At 42.9% G+C, this 20,000-nt stretch overlaps 1 protein-coding gene across 1 annotated transcript in view; it reads right to left on the reverse strand.

The window, feature by feature from the left end:
* cdkal1 (CDK5 regulatory subunit associated protein 1-like 1) overlaps positions 1 to 20,000 on the reverse strand; it is a 366,940-nt gene that overhangs the window by 29,565 nt on the left and 317,375 nt on the right. The window contains exon 13 of the mRNA XM_079503511.1: positions 2,972 to 3,055. Coding sequence (XP_079359637.1) covers positions 2,972 to 3,055 — 84 coding nt within the window. The remainder of the gene's footprint in view (positions 1 to 2,971; positions 3,056 to 20,000) is intronic.

Raw genomic sequence — 20,000 nt, forward strand, 5'->3', positions numbered from 1 at the left:
GAGTGACACTTGTAACTAAAGTTTATAGCCTGCAGAAAGAAACGCAGAACAGAGTAAGAGGAAGGAGGAGGAGGCGGGGAGGAGGAGGGGGGGAGGAGGCGAGGAGAGGGAAAAATTATTACCATCCCCGACCCTCCCTACCAATAAAAAGCATAACTTCAAACATGGCTCTGATGATGGCTAAAGCAGGGGAAATTGATTTATTTGAAGATGTTTGAAAGTGAATTTTTCACAGGTTGGGAGAGGGTCTTTGAAGCCACGTGTGCGTGTGTATCTGTGTGTGTGTGTGTGTATGTGTGTGTGTGTGTGTGTGTGTGTGTGTGTGTGTGTGTGTGTGTGTGTGTGTGTGTGCGTGCGTGCGTGCGTGTGGAGAGGGAGAGGATGGAATGTACATGTCTTTAGGGCTGACCTTAATGTTAGTACAGTAAAAAGCACACAGTACTGCTGTTATCAGCTGCCAAATGTTCAGTTGACCACCCCAGGGTGTGTGCACGCGCGTGTGTGCGTTATTAAAGCTAACCTACTTTTTTCAGTGCAAGCATAAGCTGATGACACCTGCTGTGAGTACTCTGTGACACGCAGGGCAAAAGCCCTGATCTGATTTACATAAGCCCGGTTCATACTTCGTCCCACGGCATTATCGCGTGCATGGAATAGCCGATCTAGCAGCTCAGGATCGTAGTGAGCTTGTAGATTGTGTGCTCTTGGTGTGCGACGCTGTATTCCAACGGAACATGAGTTTGGCATATTTGTGGAATATATATAGCATATTTTGACATCTGCGGGGGCGGCAGTGGCTCAGGGGTAGAGTGGCCGGTAGATAGGCCGGATGGGGAACCGTGAGGCTCCCAGTTCGATCCCGGGTTCCCCCAGAGTTAGCGTCAAAGTCCTTAAGCAAGACTCCCTAATTGGTCCCGATGTGCAGGTTGGTGCCTCGTATGGTTTGCCCCGCCATCGGTGTGTGAATGCACAATCTATGTGAACCGCTTTGGATAAAAGAGCTGTATAAAATGCACCATTTACCATTTTATATTATGCAACAATTACAGATTAAATTCAATATTCATTTATTGCTAGTTTACTGCATATGTTTCGGAAAGTGGATATAAGTATAGGTCTTGGCTTAATTATTGTACTGTATGTTGGGATTGATAACATATTGTAGGCGTTTTACTGGTAGGCTAGTAGGTTCAAATGTTATGTGTTATGTTACATGCCTTTATTTGCCATGTTTTAGCGCCTTTTACAGGCTGACAAGGGAATGTAACCTTATTTTCTGTGTCTTTGATTATTAGAGGTCATCATGACCTCAGGTCAATCAAGAGTAACCTTATTTCTGCCTTTGATGTCATTGTTTATTAGAAGTCATCAGGACCTCAGGTCAGGTCAATCAAGAGTGCATTAGCTGCACCTTTAGTACTAATCAAGGGTTTGTAAACCATGCCTTGTCAGTTTAGAGGGGAAAAAGGACTGCTCTGCATTCACACTATCTACACACATCTACACTCACACTGACAGAAGCTTTGTTTGTGAGTACTTTGGCATGTTGGTGTTTTGTGTACGTTTAACTTTGTAAAGAGACGATTCATGCAAGTTAATTTCATCATGCTTTAGAGACAATTCATGTACCATTTCATCATGCTTTGTTAGAGTAAAAACATTTGCAGCTTATTGATGTAAGATAAATTAATCTGTGTATTTGCATTGCTGTCTTAGTACATTGCATTTCATGTTTGTCAGATAAGATTTTGACATGTATGTCTGTATTTACAGTTTCACAAGTGTTTGTGCTATCTGGTGATGCGTACACATACACGTACTCAGGTTCCAGAATATTATGTAAAACTCCAGGTCTCAATTGAAGTATTGTCTTGATGATATTGTCAAGATGACATTGGTACAAATTTGTTCCAGCTTGGTAGTGTTTGTGGGCGGGAAGCTGGAGAGGTGTCAAATGGCGAGGAATCAAGGCTACTTTTTTGCTGCACTAGGAACATCTACTGTTTGGTCTGGGCGATTGAGGCGGGGAACTAGGGGATATAGTGTGACCTGTGAACCTCCGCACATCTTACGCTTTCCTATTGAAACTCTTGGCTTTTCGGTGAGTCAAAGCAGCTGGCTACGCCAAGTGTATCAGTGGATGCACAGTGTATACCCATCTGTGGGTCAGGGACACATTTATGTTCATTTTTGTTTCCTATATTTAGTTTTTCATTATTAATGCATGGGAATGGTGTGGTTTCATATACACAGCCAGTTATGGAACTGTTAGTAAAGTATGGTTATATGGGTTAAAGAAAAAAGGGGATAATGCTAAATAAAATACAAGACAAAGCATCAATATACAGTAAAATAATCGGTAGCACTTTACAATAATGATCTGTTACAAAGCATTTATAAATATTTAAAAGCAGTTTGTAGATGAGTAATAATCATGAACAGACTGTTTGTTGACATCCGTAAATGTTTACCTAAACATTTATAACGTTTAAGGTTTAACATCATTTATACGTTTTTAGTAAGGTATTAGTAAATAGTAAACTATTCATGAATAAGCCATTTATATATTTGTAAATTGTTCATAAATTATTTGTAACTCAAGTTATATAATATTTATAAGCTATTTGTAGATAAATAACTAATCATTTATAAGCTATTTATATACATTGGTAAATTATTATAAAAAGTATAATAACATTGTAGAACTTTTAAGAATCTTTAAACATTGACATTTGAAAATGTTTGCTAAAACATTTATAACTAATGCTAAAATCGAAACGGTATTAAATATTAAATTAAATATTAATGAATAAGCCATTTGTAAACATTTATTTATAAACAGTATTTACCCTTGGTGTTACATACCATTACATAATGTTATTTAATGGGTAGGAATTCATTATTTACGTCTGTTATTTCAAACATTTGTACGTCAGAGAATGCAAACATTTTATCAAATGGTTTTCATTACCTGTTCATAGAACTTGTTGTGAGCCACACAGTACTGGGTGTCAAATGAATCCTCTGTCACCAAGACATGCTGCCTCTCTCCAATCTAGAGAGAGAGAGAGAGAGAGAGAGAGAGAGAGAGAGAGAGAGAGAGAGAGAGAGAGAGAGAGAGAGAGAGAGAGAATATATGGTAAGACTGCAGAAACAATTACCCAGGATTCAGTTTACAATCAAATTACAGGGTTAGCTTATTCATTCAGTATTTGTATATGCATATTTTTATTTATATATGCACAAACATGCGTCTGTCCATCTGCGTGTGTGTGTGTGTGTGTGTGTGTGTGTGCGTGCGTGCGTCCAGACATATGTCAATTATAGTCCAAGCAGGGAAACAAGACTGTTTGCATTCACACGAACAAACACCTCATCCCTTCATTTCTCACCCTCACTGACCCCATCCGCTCGCGCACGCACGCACGCACGCACGCACGCACGCACGCACGCACGCACGCACGCACGCACGCACGCACACACACACACACACACACACACACACACACACACACACACACACACACACCCCCTTTCAGCACCAACCAGCTTGAATCAACTTGTCAAAAGCAAATAGGGAAACAATAATAAATGTATATAATAGCCTATTTAAATAATGTTATTTTGCGATGACACCTCAGTTTGACAGTCTCAATTCTCTCCAGACAGGTTCATTAGCATGTGTAAATTGGATGACATAAATGAAGAAAGAAGGCTGAAATTATGTGCCATGGCTAGTTGCCTGCATGGATTTGGCACTATAGTTCTCCGTTTACTTTTGTGTTAATATTCATATTTTGTGTAAATTACCGGTATTGGGCTTTTTTTGTGGCATACTTTGGAATATGAGAGAGCCGCTGTCTGTCAATTTCATCAAAGCTTGTAAAGAACTAAAGACCAGGTGGAACCTTTCTCTCCCAGCTTAGCTTACCTGTTCTGATCATCTCCCTATACATCCCAGATGGGACACTGATTCAGGTCAACTCACCAGTAAATCAAAATGGGTGTTGTTGAATTCTTTTAAGATATATATATATTTTTTGGCTGTTTCTGCCTTTTTTATTGATAGGATGAAAGTAGTCTGACAGGAAATGGGGAGAGAGATGGGAGGAAGACACGCGGCAAAGGCCGTCGGGAACGGTAGTCGAACCCACGGCACGCCGTCAGGCTGGCTCAGCAGCCTACAGTTGGAGGCCATCGATATTGTCCTTTTCTTTTTGCTGAGGTTTGCGTGATCTGCGCAAAAGGACAGTTAACCCATTTTGGGCGGGAACCCCTTTTGGTGTTTTAAACGTTGTTATAATTTAGCTATTGAAAAATAGCAGATCTACAAGCTCATAGCGCGCCACCGAGTGGCGCGCTACGAGCTTGTAGGTCTGCTATTTTTGAAAAATCGTGAAAATATTTATTTCAGAAAACTGGAGGATTTAGAAGGATTTTTTGTTTATGTTGAGGTCAGGCCTAAATGGGTCAAATGATAAGGGACAATATCGGTGGCACCCAACTGTAGGTGCCCAGATGGTTGAGCTAACCGTCCGGGTGTTGTTGAATTCTAACATGCTAGCTCTTCTTGGTCAACTACACGCACGCACACATACACACCCCAACAATGCCACTACACAGCCTGCGCAGCGGCGCAGTATTGACACGTGTGAAGCACCGCTCATAGCATCAAGTGGAGCGTTGCTTCCGGAACCATGCAGACCGTACAAACAGTCATCTTTACACAGGTATAATTGAATGTCTCACAATCTGTTCATTTGCAGTCAGCTTTCTAAGAATGACAGCAGCTGTGTGGGTGTGTTTCCTGGTCTACGGTAAAACTTGGCTTGCGTTTGTAGAGCAGATCTTCAGCCCTTGCAGTAGTACAACTTACATTCACATTGTACACCTTACTACTCAATCCCCAATGTACTGCTGTGATTTTAAATTCTTAATTTGTTTGCGTTTTATGCTTTATTTAGAAGCTGTAGGACAGTCTAGAGACCCCATGGGCAGAGACATGCGAGACATGATGGGAGTTGGATTCGAACTCAGGTCCTTGAGACTCGCAAGGGGCATTATGCTCACAGGCTGTCAGTCGGATCTGCGGTTCTGTGGTCTGTGGCCTATCTGACTGAATCCACGGCGGTCGCCGCACTCCCTCGGGTCCTCCGTGACGCGAGCACAGAATCTGAAATCGGTCGATTTGACGTTTCTCGAGATACATGGACTAACTGGACTAGAGCACCACCTAGGGTGTCACTGAGCTGTGTCTTGGTCTGTTTAAATGTCAAACAACTTGACAATTCTTGCTGATTTTTCAGTTGAAAGTCTGGCCTGATGGATTTGAAGACAGGTAATGTGGACACTCTTGGGAGCCTGAGCCTCCTCAATGTCTACTTTGATGATGCACGAGGAAGAGCATTAACTGCAAACGTGCTGATAAGCAAATAAATGTTAATTTTCAAATGTTTTGTTTCTGTATCTCATATGTGGTTGTGGTGAGATACACATGTTATCAGAGAAATTGGGTTAAAAAAGTAAGTTATTGTATTTCACCATAACCATAATGTGAGATACCGTACCACACTTATCAGAGAAGGAGGGTATTGTAGTACAACAAGGTGGGACCTAGGAACCTCAGATAGTTCTGCTTCTACATTCGGTAACTTCTAGGAAAAACAAAACAATGATCAGGATGCAAGAGGAAAGCTGGGTGAATACAAGGGAGGAATATCTTTCAGGGATGAAAAATCAAGTTTTTGATATTAACCTTTCTTTGTTTTGAGGATAAGTCTCTGTGCTTGTGTCCCTGTATGCTGATGCAAGCTTTGACATGCTGATTAGAGGCAGGAAGTAAACACATTGTGGGATCAACTTGGATAAATTGGCATGGCAAGGCTCAGTGACTGCAAAATCCATACACAGTGGAATACTGATGGCAGTAATACAAAAACTAAAATATAACCATCAGCTTGTGGCAATTTACAGTACGTTACTGTATAGTGTACGAGTTCTCTAGCAGAAAAAAAAGACAATATCTATGACAAAGTACAAAACGTGGCACTCCTATTGTTGTGCTGAGACACAAGGTCAGGAAAACATGCTTGTTGTCTCTGTTGTGTCAAGAAACTACCAAATTTAGCCCTCCGCTAAACCCCACCCCAAAAGCGATTGTCCAATGCCAATCCAAATAGTTACAGCAACCATTGCTAAGCTGGGCAAGCTTTCGCCACCTCATAGCCGTCAGTGTTAGTCTGCATGGCTGTGTTGTTGAACACATAGCAGCTTAAAGTCGGGACAGTTACACGACTGACCCACTCAGGTTACCATGCATTACATGAAAACTCCTATCGTACGGTCCTTAAAGTTGATTGAGTTGGATACTGTTTCTCCCTCATTTCCTCGTATTTCTAGTTTATGGAAATCCTGTCATGCACATTTGTCCAGTGCATAGCCTACTGCAGGCCTTGTTGACTAGATTTAATTAGAAGACATTTTGAAGCTCTTGCTACTGAAATGATCGATTATTTATATGGAGAAATCCCCGTCATTTAACATGCATCTCAATGGGGGAGAAGTAAAGTCTCCTCTCTTAGTAACCGTTGCTAACGTACCTTTTGGACAAGGACGGGTTTGGAAGGGACTCAGCGAAGGGCTAATTCAATCCCACTTGAATACCGTCAGAATTGTATGGTACAGGGTGTTATTGTATACTGTACCTGGAAATGGGTTCAAACCTATATAGTTTAGCATGACACCTTTTTGGCATGTCATGCTATGTCCTACTGTACAGTATGCCTCTGATCATTTCCCTCTTCTGTCTAACAGCAGTAATAAAGGAAAGGAGGAACATTTCCATGTTAACATCACACCTCTCTCTTTGATGGTACAGTAGCATACTGCTGACTGGGCTGTTCTTAGCCCAGGGACCCATGCATGTCTCTGACACATGTCTCTGACATGTCTCTGGGCATTTCCTTTGTTGTTTACAACTCTCTTCTTCCCTCCCTCTTTTCTGTCTTCCCTCTATTCAGCCTTTCTTTATTCCTTCTTTTACTGTATTTGTATGTGCGTGTGTGTGTGTGTGTGTGTGTGTGTGTGTGTGTGTGTGTGTGCGTGTGCGTGTGCGTGTGTGTGTGTTCCAGTATAAGTAACACCTGCACAGACATGCTGACGGACTTGAAAAGACATTGAATAGATGACTGTTTCCTGCAAAAAGAGCAACTTTCAAAAGTGAGAAGAGAAGGACAAAATAAACTGTCCTTTGAACTCAGTATTAGGCTAGTGAAACATACATAATTGTTCTGTTAGCATAACATTAGGCTCATGGACATTTGTTTGTTCTTGGTGGAATATGTTTGCTTCCAGCTTAAAATATGGAGGAGTCTTGGTCTCTGGATCAGTAAGGCCTATGAATCCTCCCAGTATTTCATTCAGGTTCTGTCGCCACCATTGTGTGAATATGTATGAATCATCCTGTCTTAATAATGTTTAATCCAGATCTAAACAATCAACCAGGAATAATGAACTGGGATTATGACAGACGTGTTGACTGGGAATGAGGAGGGATAAATGACCATACGCGTGTACATTGGCACGCGCACGCGCGCACGCACGCCCCCCCCCCCCCCCCCCCCCCCCCCCCCCCTTCCTGGATGGAATAGTACAAGGATTACAATGCTGGGCTGAGAAAAAGAAAAGAGAAAGAAAGAGATAGAGAGAGGGGGGGGAGACAGAAGACAGAGATGAGGGAGATAGAAATAGAAAGGCTGGGTTTAATATGATAAAGAAAATAAATCTCTCCCATCATGGATGATAGTGAATGCAAAGTCTTATCAGCAGCATACACCTAGTCCCTTGTGTACCAGACCATAAGGGGTGTGTGTGTGTGTGTGTGTGTGTGTGTGTGTGCGTGTGTGTGTGTGTGTGTGTGTGTGTATTTAGATTTACTCGATCATCCATAGGATAATACAAAGGATAGCAGGCAGTGTCTTAGTGCATGAGTGTTGTGTTGTGTATGTGCGTACAGCATCATCCGTTGGATAAGATCACGTGGCGCCTCAGCAGATTCGCTACAGATTTGCAGGATCAGGACTTTAATTGATAATTAATCCAATTCACGACAGGGATAATCAGAGGAAGTGTGGCTTTGAATTTAATTGTTTTCATCGCTGTCCTGTGCATAGTTGATTCACACTAAACATGGAAAAGCTGTCATTGCATCAGTCATGCAATTGCAGTCATTATGTGACCCACACTGACTAGACCACTGTACCTGAAGGAGGACTAGTCAGACTGCTGTGTGACACTAATAAGTGTATACACATAAAACACTGACCATGGAAGCCTGAAATCACTAGTAGAGAAGTACAACTGAAAAGCCTACAGTTTAATACAGTACTCTGTTGACCAGGGTCACACAGAGGGTCTGTACTTGGTCCCCTCCTTTTTTACACCATGTCTCTTCATGATGTGAACTTGTAGATCTAGTATTTATGCCAAGTCCAACTACTGTAATAGTAAGGTGCCAGAATAGGGAAGCTAGGGTTCGTACGGTTTAAGATGAGTGTGAAAATGGGGTTGTTGTTGAAAATCGAAGCATGCAAATAAGGACAAATTTAGCTTTTGCTTTTTATAACCAAACCTGCACACTGCTTTTTAACTTTTCATCATTTGTGTCACGGACATTATTGTGAATGCAATGTAACAGTGTGCATGTGTGTGTCCACAGAACCCCCTGTTGTTACACAGGGGCATGCAAGCTTCTGATCTCCCTTACAGTGCCAAGCATCTCCCGCTCACTGTCTCTTTGTGTCTGACCGTTTCTTTCTTATTTCATCATCCCATCTCTCAGGCTCATTATCTATGCCAAACATTCCCGTATTCCCTTTTGGTATTGCTACCGCACGCACGCACGCACGCACGCACGCACGCACGCACGCACGCACGCACGCACGCACACACACATACACACACACACAAAACAGCAGGGTTGAGAAATACGATATTCATGGTGGCTTGCCCTAGCAAACTATCATTCAAACTTGCATGCCAGTGAATAGACACACACATACACAGAGCAAATGAACTTGAATACATCAGGACAGTGTCTTCTGTAAACACTTGCAAAAAGACATTTAGCTCTGTTGTTTGCTCAACAAATAGGCTAGCAGAGGGAACAATTTAAGGGGAGCTAAAAGGAGCCGCTCTGATCTTTGGAGGTTCTCAAAGCTGCTTGAAAGAAAAACTCCCCTGTTGTGTTGGGTATTTCTTTTATTTATTTCTTTTACGCTCAAAGTCGAAACCAAAGTAAAGAGAGAAAACTTTTTGGTGTTTGCTACAAAGACTAAGGGGATTCAGGGTGGATTTGGTTGACTGTGTGCGCGGAGACAAATGTAAAATCCACACAGATCAAAGCTACACGAAACCAACTGCTTCTCCACACCGAATCCACTGGAACGCGGCCTGAACACGAAGACTTCACACAGCACTCCAAGGTAATGAGATGGGACCCAGAACACATACAGGATGACGTGTAGAAGAACAAACTGCGAGGTTGGGGGGGATTATAAGAGACAGGATGGAAGGAAGAACAGATGAGGAAAGGGAATACACCTGACAGAGCGGGCAGACAAACTGGGAAAAACCAAGAAGAGTGGTGACATAACACATCCCAAACATAGACGTTGAAGGTGTGTATTTGTGTTCTTTGTAGTTTGTTCCTATAGGAACCCCTAAAAGGAAGTTCTATGTCTAATGCCATCTACTGCCCCAGAGACAGAGCTAGCTACTGACAAGGGCTATTTAGTCTTCCTTCATCCTGTGACACTACAGCATTTTATATGTGATGCTAGATGCCAGCTGCACTGAATGCAGTACTAAAGAACATCCTTCATGAAGGGGTACAGTAGCCCAGTGCAGGCTGGGTGGAGCGGTGTTCACTAGACGTAAGTAGCAACACTTGACATTGTATAGAACAAAAATAGCAGGTGACCCCGGTTTTATACTTTGTTGTGTTGGATTCATTGCTTTTACATTATTAGCTAAATTGAAAAATGTTAACGTACAAAGTTATGTATGTTTCCAAGTGTGCATGGTCACATAAGCTGTGCACATAACGCGCGCGCGCACACACACACACACACACACACACACACACACACACACACACACACACACACACACACACACACACACACACACACACACACACACACACACACACACACACACACACACACACACACACACACACACACACACACACACACACACACACACACACACACACACACTTTCAAGTTGTTTGTTCTAAATCTGTGCTCATTAATGGTGTTAAAGTTAAGAGCCGATGTAGTCCTGCTGGTCTGTCATCAGATCCCAGCGCAGCCTTGCCCCTGTGGTTCCGCTACACACTCTCTGCTTCCACTCTCCATCTCAATATAGAATACAGTATCAATACAAAACATAACTCAACTTTCCTCAAAGTCAAGTCTTCGTCAACACGCGTATACATCATTAGTATGACTTGTATACCTGTTCTCTTGCACTGCACTGAACTCTGTTCCGTTTAGTGACTGACTTTTATCAGTCTTTTCCAACAGCCACATTCACACGATCTGTTGCCAGTCGGTCCTTTGACAAACCTTTCTCATATCTGATGCTGCGATACTGGAACGACGTTACGTTTACATTACACAAAGCACGGCACCAATAATAGCTTAAGTACTTTCCGTCTTGTTGAGTCAGCCTTTAGTTGACTGTCCAAAACAATAGAGTTCCATGTTTGACCTTCAGCTATCGAGTGTACACACCGATATGTGTGACTCCAACGACCACAGCTGTCAAATCAATCAATCGTGTTAGAATTTATGGAGAGATAAACTTCAAATCACTTTGACCAATGCAAACGGTTCAGTTAGTACTTGAAACACAAGATTCAAAAACAAGAGTGAAACAAAGTGCGTTGTCACACAGGGTTGGGGGGAAGCAGCACCATGGAACAAAGGGAAATGTTATCTTACAATAAACTCTTCAGACATTCTCCACCCACTCTCCACAGACGTCTAGCACTGCACAAGGAGCAGCAAAAATAGTGCCATTTACACCATTGAGCGACGGAGCATATACAGTTGGGTGCCACCGATATTGTCCCTTATCATTTGACCCATTTAGGCCTGACCTCAACATTTTAAAAAATCCTTCTAAATCCTCCAGTTTTCTGAAATAATATTTTCACGATTTTTCAAAAATAGCAGACCTACAAGCTCGTAGCGCGCCACTCGGTGGCGCGCTATGAGCTTGTAGATCTGCTATTTTTCAATAGCTAAATTATAACATAATGTTTAAAACACCAAAAGGGGTTCCCGCCCAAAATGGGTTATAACTGTCCTTTTGCGCAGATCACGCAAACCTCAGCAAAAAGAAAAGGACAATATCGATGGCCTCCAACTGTAGGCTTAACCCATTTAGACCTGACATCGACATTTAAAAAAATGTTTTCTAAATCCTGACAGTATTCTGAAATACCTACTTTATGTTTCTATATCAGTGGTGCTCAATATTTCATGTCAAGCACCCCCAGAATTATCTGTAATTGGCCTCGGACCCCCCATCTGAAAATATGTTGTTCCAGGGACACCCCCGAAAGCAATGATTTGAGTTAAAAACGTTCGCTCTGAAAGAATATATATTCAAAGATTTGTGCCGCATTTTCACTATTTTTCAAAAAAAGCAGACCTACATGCTTGTAGCGCAGCACTCGGTGTCGCGCAATGAGCTTGTAGATCTGCTATTTTTCAATAGCTAAAGTAGAACAGAATGCTTAAAACACCAAAAGGGGTTCCCGCCCAAAATTGATTAAGCCAGCATTGAAGTGCTTTCCATGTGGCACTTGGTCATCTCCTTCCCTCCCTACCCCCCATTGCCATTGCAGGGTCCCAATATTCTACTAATCCAATTCCATTATGTTTCTATGATTAAACTAGTCTATGTCATGTCACTTTTTTTGAGGGGCGCTAGCCCCTCCTATGCCCAGCTTTGTGTGTTTGTGTTTGTACCCCGATTTGATTTGATTAGCTGAGCACGGAATGTGAGGATAAAAAGTGAGGACAGAAAGGTGAGGACGTCAAAAGTGATTGGCCGGAATGTGATGATGTATGATGATAAGAGCGCCCCTCACTTCACAAAAGTGTGATTTAAAAAAAAACACAACTAAAGTTAATACATTCACAATTTTAACCATTTAAAATATCAATGCCAATAAATTCCGATGTATAAGCTCATGCTTGTACATGTGCTATTTTAGTCAAATGTTCAGCTCAGAATAGGGATGATAGGGTTCATGTGGTTAACAACATGATATACAAGATAATTTACCAGTGACATACAATGCGTACGCTATATGGTGCTAATATGTACAGGAGTACAGTTTTTTTCCCTCAATACGTACTTGCTTGCCAAGTATGTATTGCTCATCCAATCAAATCATCGTTATGTGGTGCTCAGCCAATCAAATCTTCACTAAAATTCACACAAACAGCCAAAGCTGGGCCTAGGAGGGGCTAGCGCTCCTCAACAATATAGCAGAAGTAGCAGATCTATAAGCTCAAAACTCACTCCCAATCCTCCGCCGTAGTCTGAAAACCCACCTCTTCAGACTCCACCATGGCCCGTAGCACTTGCCCTAGCCTAGCCCCTTAGATAGCACATTATGTAGACTTAGATAGTATTTTAAACAGACTTATAGCTTGTTAAGTAGACAGCTCTAGAATTGCATTTTATGTAGTCATAGCACTTTATAGTACACATGTATAATATAGTATATAGTATAGTATGTATAGTTTACATAGATACTCCATTGTTACGTTCTTAGTTTACGCATGATTCATGATAATTACTTTTTGTCTCCACCAGGCCGAAGGCATGGGGAGAGAGTATGTTTTGCACTCCGTCCGTCCGTCCGTCCGTCCGTCCGTCCGTCCGTCCGTCCGTCCGTCCGTCCGTCTGTGACCAGCTAATCTCCGGCACCGTTAACCCGGTCGATGCCAAATTTTGCACACACACTCCCTGGATGCCAACGATGAACCTCTGCCCAACATTTCCAGAACGGCCTGTTATAGCGCCACCAGGAGGCCGCTTTGTGCAAAACAAGTTTTTGTACAGTACACCTACAGATTTTGTCCAAACATCACGCAAATTGGTACACAGTCTCTCTAGAGCCATTCAACGAAACGGGTCTTTCAGATTTCTCAGACTCCATCCTGATTGGCTAAGATTGGCTTCCAAAGTTCGCAAGAGTGCTCAGTTTCAAACAAAATGCTGCAAATCATGAACACATTGTGTGATTTCCGTGAAATTGTGCACGCACATTCCCACTAGGCCGAGGAAGAAATGCCACATGAACATTTTCAACTCAGCCTCATGGTGGCACTATAACTGGCCGAAAAGTGTTTTTACCTCTAACTGCACGGATCTGTGGATAACTTTGTATGCCAACTCCCTAGAAGCCAAGGAAAAACCTTTTCCTGGAATTTTTCACATCTGCTCTTTATAGTGCCACCAGGAGGCCGACATATGTAAAACACATTTTCTAATATTACTCCTTCAGATTTTATCCAAATTTCACGCAAATCGGTACACATGCTCTCCATAGTCATGTGATCAAGACGGGTTTGTTTGATTTCTCATAATCCACCCTCATTGGCTACGATTGGCTTCTAAACTTTTCAGGAGTAGCCCGCTTTGTACCCGTTTTGTACAAATCGCCACAACTACTCAACGCAGCGATTGTGGTGAAACTGTGCATGCGTATTCCCACTAGGCTTTGGAAGAAATGCCACTTGACAGTTTTCAAATCAGCCTCATGGTGGCGCTAAAACAGGCCAAGCCACGTCTCACACACACACACACACACACACACACACACACACACACACACACACACACACACACACACACACACACACACACACACACACACACACACACACACACACACACACACACACACACACACACACACACACACACACACACACACACACACACACACACACACTTATATTGCTCCTAAACATTTTGCCAAACATCACACTCACACTCCTATCCTCCTGGTGGAGACCTGTGCCCAGAAGGGCACTTTTTCTAGTTTATATATGTGATGTATGCCATGCTTTTATTATTGCTTAATGTAAGTCGCTCTGGATTAAGAGCGTCTGCTAAATGCCTAAATTGTAAAACATTTCAAGCTTGCAGATCTGCTACTTCTGATGCTTCGGTGTGACGCTGTGGTATGATCAAGTGGGGCATTCATTTACGGAGAAAAATAACAGCAACAGTTAAAATGAAGACAATGAAGCCATGGACTGTATTCAAATATACATACTGAGGTGCAACCCCACATCAAATGAGGGCTGGACATATCTTGAATGCATACTGCATTGCATTTGGAATGGGTAGAGGAGAGAACAGAAGAATGAAGATAAAGAGAAGAGAGAGAGATAGATGGAGAGAGGGAGAGAAGAATGAGAGGGGCGAGAGAAGAGAAGGAGACAAATGAGATGCAATATCCGCCCTGGCTTCCATTCAGCCACGTTCTTGGGGGCGGAGGGGCAAGTGTGTGTGTGTGTGTGTGTGTGTGTGTGTGTGTGTGTGTGTGTGTGTGTGTGTGTGCACGCGCGTGCGTGCGCGCAAGCGCGAGAGAGAGAGAGAAAGAGAGAGGGAGAGAGAGAAAGAGAGAGAGAGAGAGAGAGAGATGGGGCAGAGAGGGATAGAGAGGCAGAAAGGGAGAGAGAGAGAGAGAGCGAGAGAGAGAGAGAGAGAGAGATATGGGGCAGAAAAAGAGGGATATAGAGAGAGAGATGGGGCAGAAAGAGAGGGAAAGAGAAAGAAAGAGAGAGAGATAGAGAGAAAGAGAGAGGGCCAAGAGGAGGAAAAGAGATTAGGCAGAGCAGCCAGCTCTAATGGTCCCCAATTAGCATAACAAAAGAGACATACACACACACACACACATACACACACACAGGCTGAAAGACTCCAGCCACAAATATACACACACAGACAGACACACAGAAAAGAAGAGAGACAGGTGCATGCACGCGCATCACCCCAGCCCCCTTCCCAGCGCGCACACGCACACACACACACACACACACACACACACACACACACACACACACACACACACACACACACACACACACACACACACACACACACACACACACACACAGAAAAGAAGAGAGACAGGTGCATGCACGCGCATCACCCACACACACACACACACACACAAATACCAGTGGGCAGAGCATCTCATTAGGCTAGCTGAATAACAATTACCCTGCTATACCTCCCTCAATACACACTGGCTTGGCAGGCCTCACTGACTGTGTGTGTGAGTGTGTGTGTGTGTGTGTGTGTGTGTGTGCGTGCGTGTGTGCGTGCGTGCGTGCGTGCACGTGTGTATTTGTGTGTGTCTTGAGGCTATATGCCAGATCCCTAATGCTTTCTTGGCTCTTTATTTTCCTCTGTTTTTCTCTCTCTCTCGGAACAGAGGTAGTGAAGTGAACAGAGCACTGTGCACCTGCATCACATCTACGCACACCACCGCCTGTGGTCTCTCAAAAACATTCCTGACCATCCTTACACACATCCAAGCACACACCTGTCCCGTACACGAATGCACACGCACGCTCGCGCAAACACACATGCGTGCGCGCACGCGTGCACGCACACACACACGCACGCACACACACGCGTTAGCGTATACAGGCAAAAACTCCACGGATACACTTGACTGCATGCGTGAAATCGAGAAAAGCAAAACAGTAGGAAATTGAGCAAGCTGGGTGTGTGAGGGATGAGAGATGCTCACAGCAGTCAAAGCAGAGGACAGAATGAAAGGGAGGGAGAGACAGAAAGCAGAAAAGAGGAGTCTAAAGCAGAAAGAGGGGTTTAAAGCACCAAGGAGGGCATGCGATGTAAACCTGTCCATTTGGTTTAGTACTCATGTTTCAGGGTCATATCTGGTGTGAATTGAAAACTTTTTTAAAAATGTTAACGGATCTGTATGTATATAATTCAAATAAAACTAAGGCCCCGTTTTAAGATGACAGTGGTCTCTAGAGAGAACATCTAAATGAAATATCAGACATGCCTCTTGTTTAGACGCCAAGTGTTTTCGGGGGTTGAAAACGCAAAACAAAGTGAAACCTGCTTCCAAGTCCTTGATAACGCTCCGCCTCCCGTCTCCATTTAAACCAGCAATACGGGAGAAACAACAACACGTGTGACGTCATGGCTCACGTCGACTCACGCCGTGTGGGTATTACGTCAATGTAAACAAACAGCTGTGATAGGAAGTAGAACGGGAGTGGTTCTATGCATGCGTGACTGACTGGTCTATCTGGCAGCGCGTCACAGCGCCACCTAGCCGGCACACTACAGTGTTATCAATCACTGTTGGGTCACTGTGTAAACGCAGAATAAAAAGTGAGAATGCACTTTGTCGTTTTCTATTCTGATCGTTGCTATGTACACGTGGCCTAATAGCCTACTATACAACTGCAGTGTTTGGAGGTGATCTCCCTGCTCTTGGGAACCAATGGAAACACTTTCGCCCGGTAGTAACACAAGTGGTATTGCTTGAAGCTCAGACATTGAACGCAATATCTCCCGTGCCCAAGTGGACATTGGGTCGCAGCTCAGTGTTGTCACCCTCAGAACTCATAAAAGACTATGGGCAATATTATGCGTGTCTTAAGTACCAGGTCTTATGACTTAACTTAAGACCTGGAGGCGTGATCAATGCCATTTGGCTATTCTGAGTGGCCAAACAGCATTGACCACGCCTCCAGGTCTTAAGTTAAGTCATAAGACCTGGTACTTAAGACACGCATAATACTGCCCAATGTCTTTAATAAGTTGTTGCATTGCCCCTTTACTTGCTGAAATTATGTTGTTGATTTTTTTCTAAACAAAAAAACACAGCTGAGAAAACTTAAGTGAGGTGCTGGAGTCACAAAAGGATAATGAAGAAATAATAAATGGAAGCTCCACACACTCAAATCTGTGCACAATCAATATATTTATTTGCAAGCATTCGTTCCAGGTCAGTATAGTCCGAAAGCTTGCAAATAAATATATTGATTGTGCACAGATGTGAGAGTGCGGAGCAAACATTTGTTGAAAAGTTTTCTCGTTAAAGGGCGGTAAAACAAAGTGAAAAACTTCTACTGCAGGGTACACAAGACTACACCCTGCCAATGTGATGGCAGCAGCACTGAGGAACTGCTAATGCCAATGCTTGCATTGTAAGCTGTAGCCTTTGATTGCATTTGAATAACATTATATTTTATACATATACTGTAAGTAGGCTATCACCCACATGTTATTGATTATAGAGAATGTAATCACAATCACAATCTCTAAATTCAAGTGCAACCACTCAGTGTTACACATGAACTCGTCAGCCGCATTGAGGCGCCTGGACACTATTACCCGACGGTTGCGTTATACGCTCTAGCCTTTGAGCGTATTTGATAGACATTATTATCACCCACATGTTACTGATTATAGAACATTATTGCAATCCACTCTTGATTTTCTGTGTTAATCAAACTCAAGTGTGTTTGAACTTTTGGAGCGAATGGAAACGGCATGCATAGCGCAACTCAAATCATCATCTTTAAATAGACTAACATCTTACGGTAAACACAATTGACACAAGGTCAAGGAATTGACACTCTCACTTTGATTGTTGGAAATTTTTAATCACAGATTTGTTGAGAAATTGTGGGGTGAGGAAGGAGTGAGGAAGCCTCCCGACATTTCCAGGACATAAGAGGGAGGAAGATAACGCACGCAGTCACTTCATTTGTTTCACTTCTAAGCTACGGAAAAACAGCTGTACAAACTTTTATTGCATTGGATTAATGAACGAATATATATTTGAAATGCCACCTAAATTGTAAGTGGAACATGAGTCTTTCATGGCTATCAGCATGCCATGTGTGGATACTGCGTAATTGTCCGCCTCCCGACACGTGACTTTCTCTCCATATCATTTGATAGAGGCATAATAAAATCATGATTCATATACCTAATGAAAATAGACACTTCACAGATTATAGAGAACTTTGAATTATAACTAGTTTGAGAGATAGCTTGAGAATTGATCGAGTATGGCCGAATTAAACTACCGGTGTCCTACAACCAAGATTTATTTTGGGGATTTTGAGAGTCCCGCACTGATAATAGCAGACCTACAAGCTAACAAAGTGTCACATCCGCGACGTGTGGTGAGTGTGTAGATCTGCCGTTTTCGGCGTATGACACCGTCATACAAAAATATATATAAATTAGGCTGAAGAAACTGCAAATAGCCCTGGCGTTTAAACGGACCGGGGCGTTTATTTATTTTGGACGAGGTGTTTAATACGCAACATGGTGTCAGACGGTTATTAGATAGGTTACTATTTGGAAATATATACGGTAGATAGATGGACAGACAGAGCTTTATTGATCCCACAGGTGGAAATCAGAGAGGTAAGCAATACAAAGGGAAGAAATAGCTCTGACGGCCTGGGCCAGCCTAGCGGTCAGGGCACCTAGGCTGGTAGTCGTTGGTTCGAGTCCTGATCCCGACGACCATTGCTGCGTGTCTTCCCCCCCATCTCGCTCCCCCTTTCCTGTCAACCTACCCATATGTCTATCTATCAATAAAAGGCAAAAATATCTTAAAATAAATAAATCATAATAATAATAACTCAACACGTTGTGAGCTTGTACATCGGTTATGTCGGGAAACAAGACCGCAATCCAAAAATTGGTGCTATCCCTTTTGGACTGAGTGTTTGACTGTACTGTGAATGTCACGGGACACTGTTGTATGACAAAGTATACATGAGGCTTTACAAAGCAGAGTAGAGGACGAGCAAATGATGTTACATAAACCTGCTGTGATTGATTCATTCCCATCTCTCTGACAGTGATGGATCATAATACTATGTGACACACACAGGCGCACACACGCTAAACATATGAACACACACACACACACACACACACACACACACACACACACACACACACACACACACACACACACACACACACACACACACACACACACACACACACACACACACACACACACACACACACACACACACACACACACACACACACCCCTTGATTGGCTCATCAATTTCACTGAATGGACAGAAATGACAGTGTAGGGCCACTGCCTCAGTGACAAATCTACACTGTCAGTGAAGACAGATAAGTGTCACACACGCATGCACATGCACGCAAAAACTGTGGGCTGTGTATGTTTTCAGGGAGTCACATCACTTACTAAAGGCCATGATCACACATATTGAAAAATACTCACATACACACCTTAGCTCAGTGTATTTGGAGAGAATATCAAGGAAGTACAGTACGCAGTCAGCATATATGAAACTATTGTATTATTTACAAGCTATGGCTCAGGCAGTATAGACTACAGTCAATGCTGCATTCATATTTATATCTCTTCCTATATCATGCATTTTATGTCTCTAGAAAGGGGTTAGAGAACTTGTAAAGTTTGTAAAACAAGAAAGGACATTTACTGGTACATTTGTACACTTCATGCCACGCTGCGAGCGTGTCCATCTGGGCCTCCACTCCAATACGCAGCTACTGCATGTCTGTCCCTGTGTATGTCTGTCCCTGTGTATGTCTGTCCCTGTGTATGTCTGTCCCTGTGTATGTCTGTCCTTGTGTATGTCTGTCCCTGTGTATGTCTGTCCCTGTGTATGTCTGTCCCTGCATATGTCTGTCCCTGCGTATGTCTGTCCCTGTGTATGTCTGTCCCTGCGTATGTCTGTCCCTGCGTATGTCTGTCCCTGTGTATGTCTGTCCCTGTGTATGTCTGTCCCTGTGTATGTCTGTCCCTGTGTATGTCTGTCCCTGTGTATGTCTGTCCCTGTGTATGTCTGTCCCTGTGTATGTCTGTCCCTGTGTATGTC

This window comes from Electrona antarctica, assembly GCF_951216825.1.
Source record: "Electrona antarctica genome assembly, chromosome: 6".
NCBI classification, from domain to species: Eukaryota; Metazoa; Chordata; class Actinopteri; order Myctophiformes; family Myctophidae; genus Electrona; species Electrona antarctica.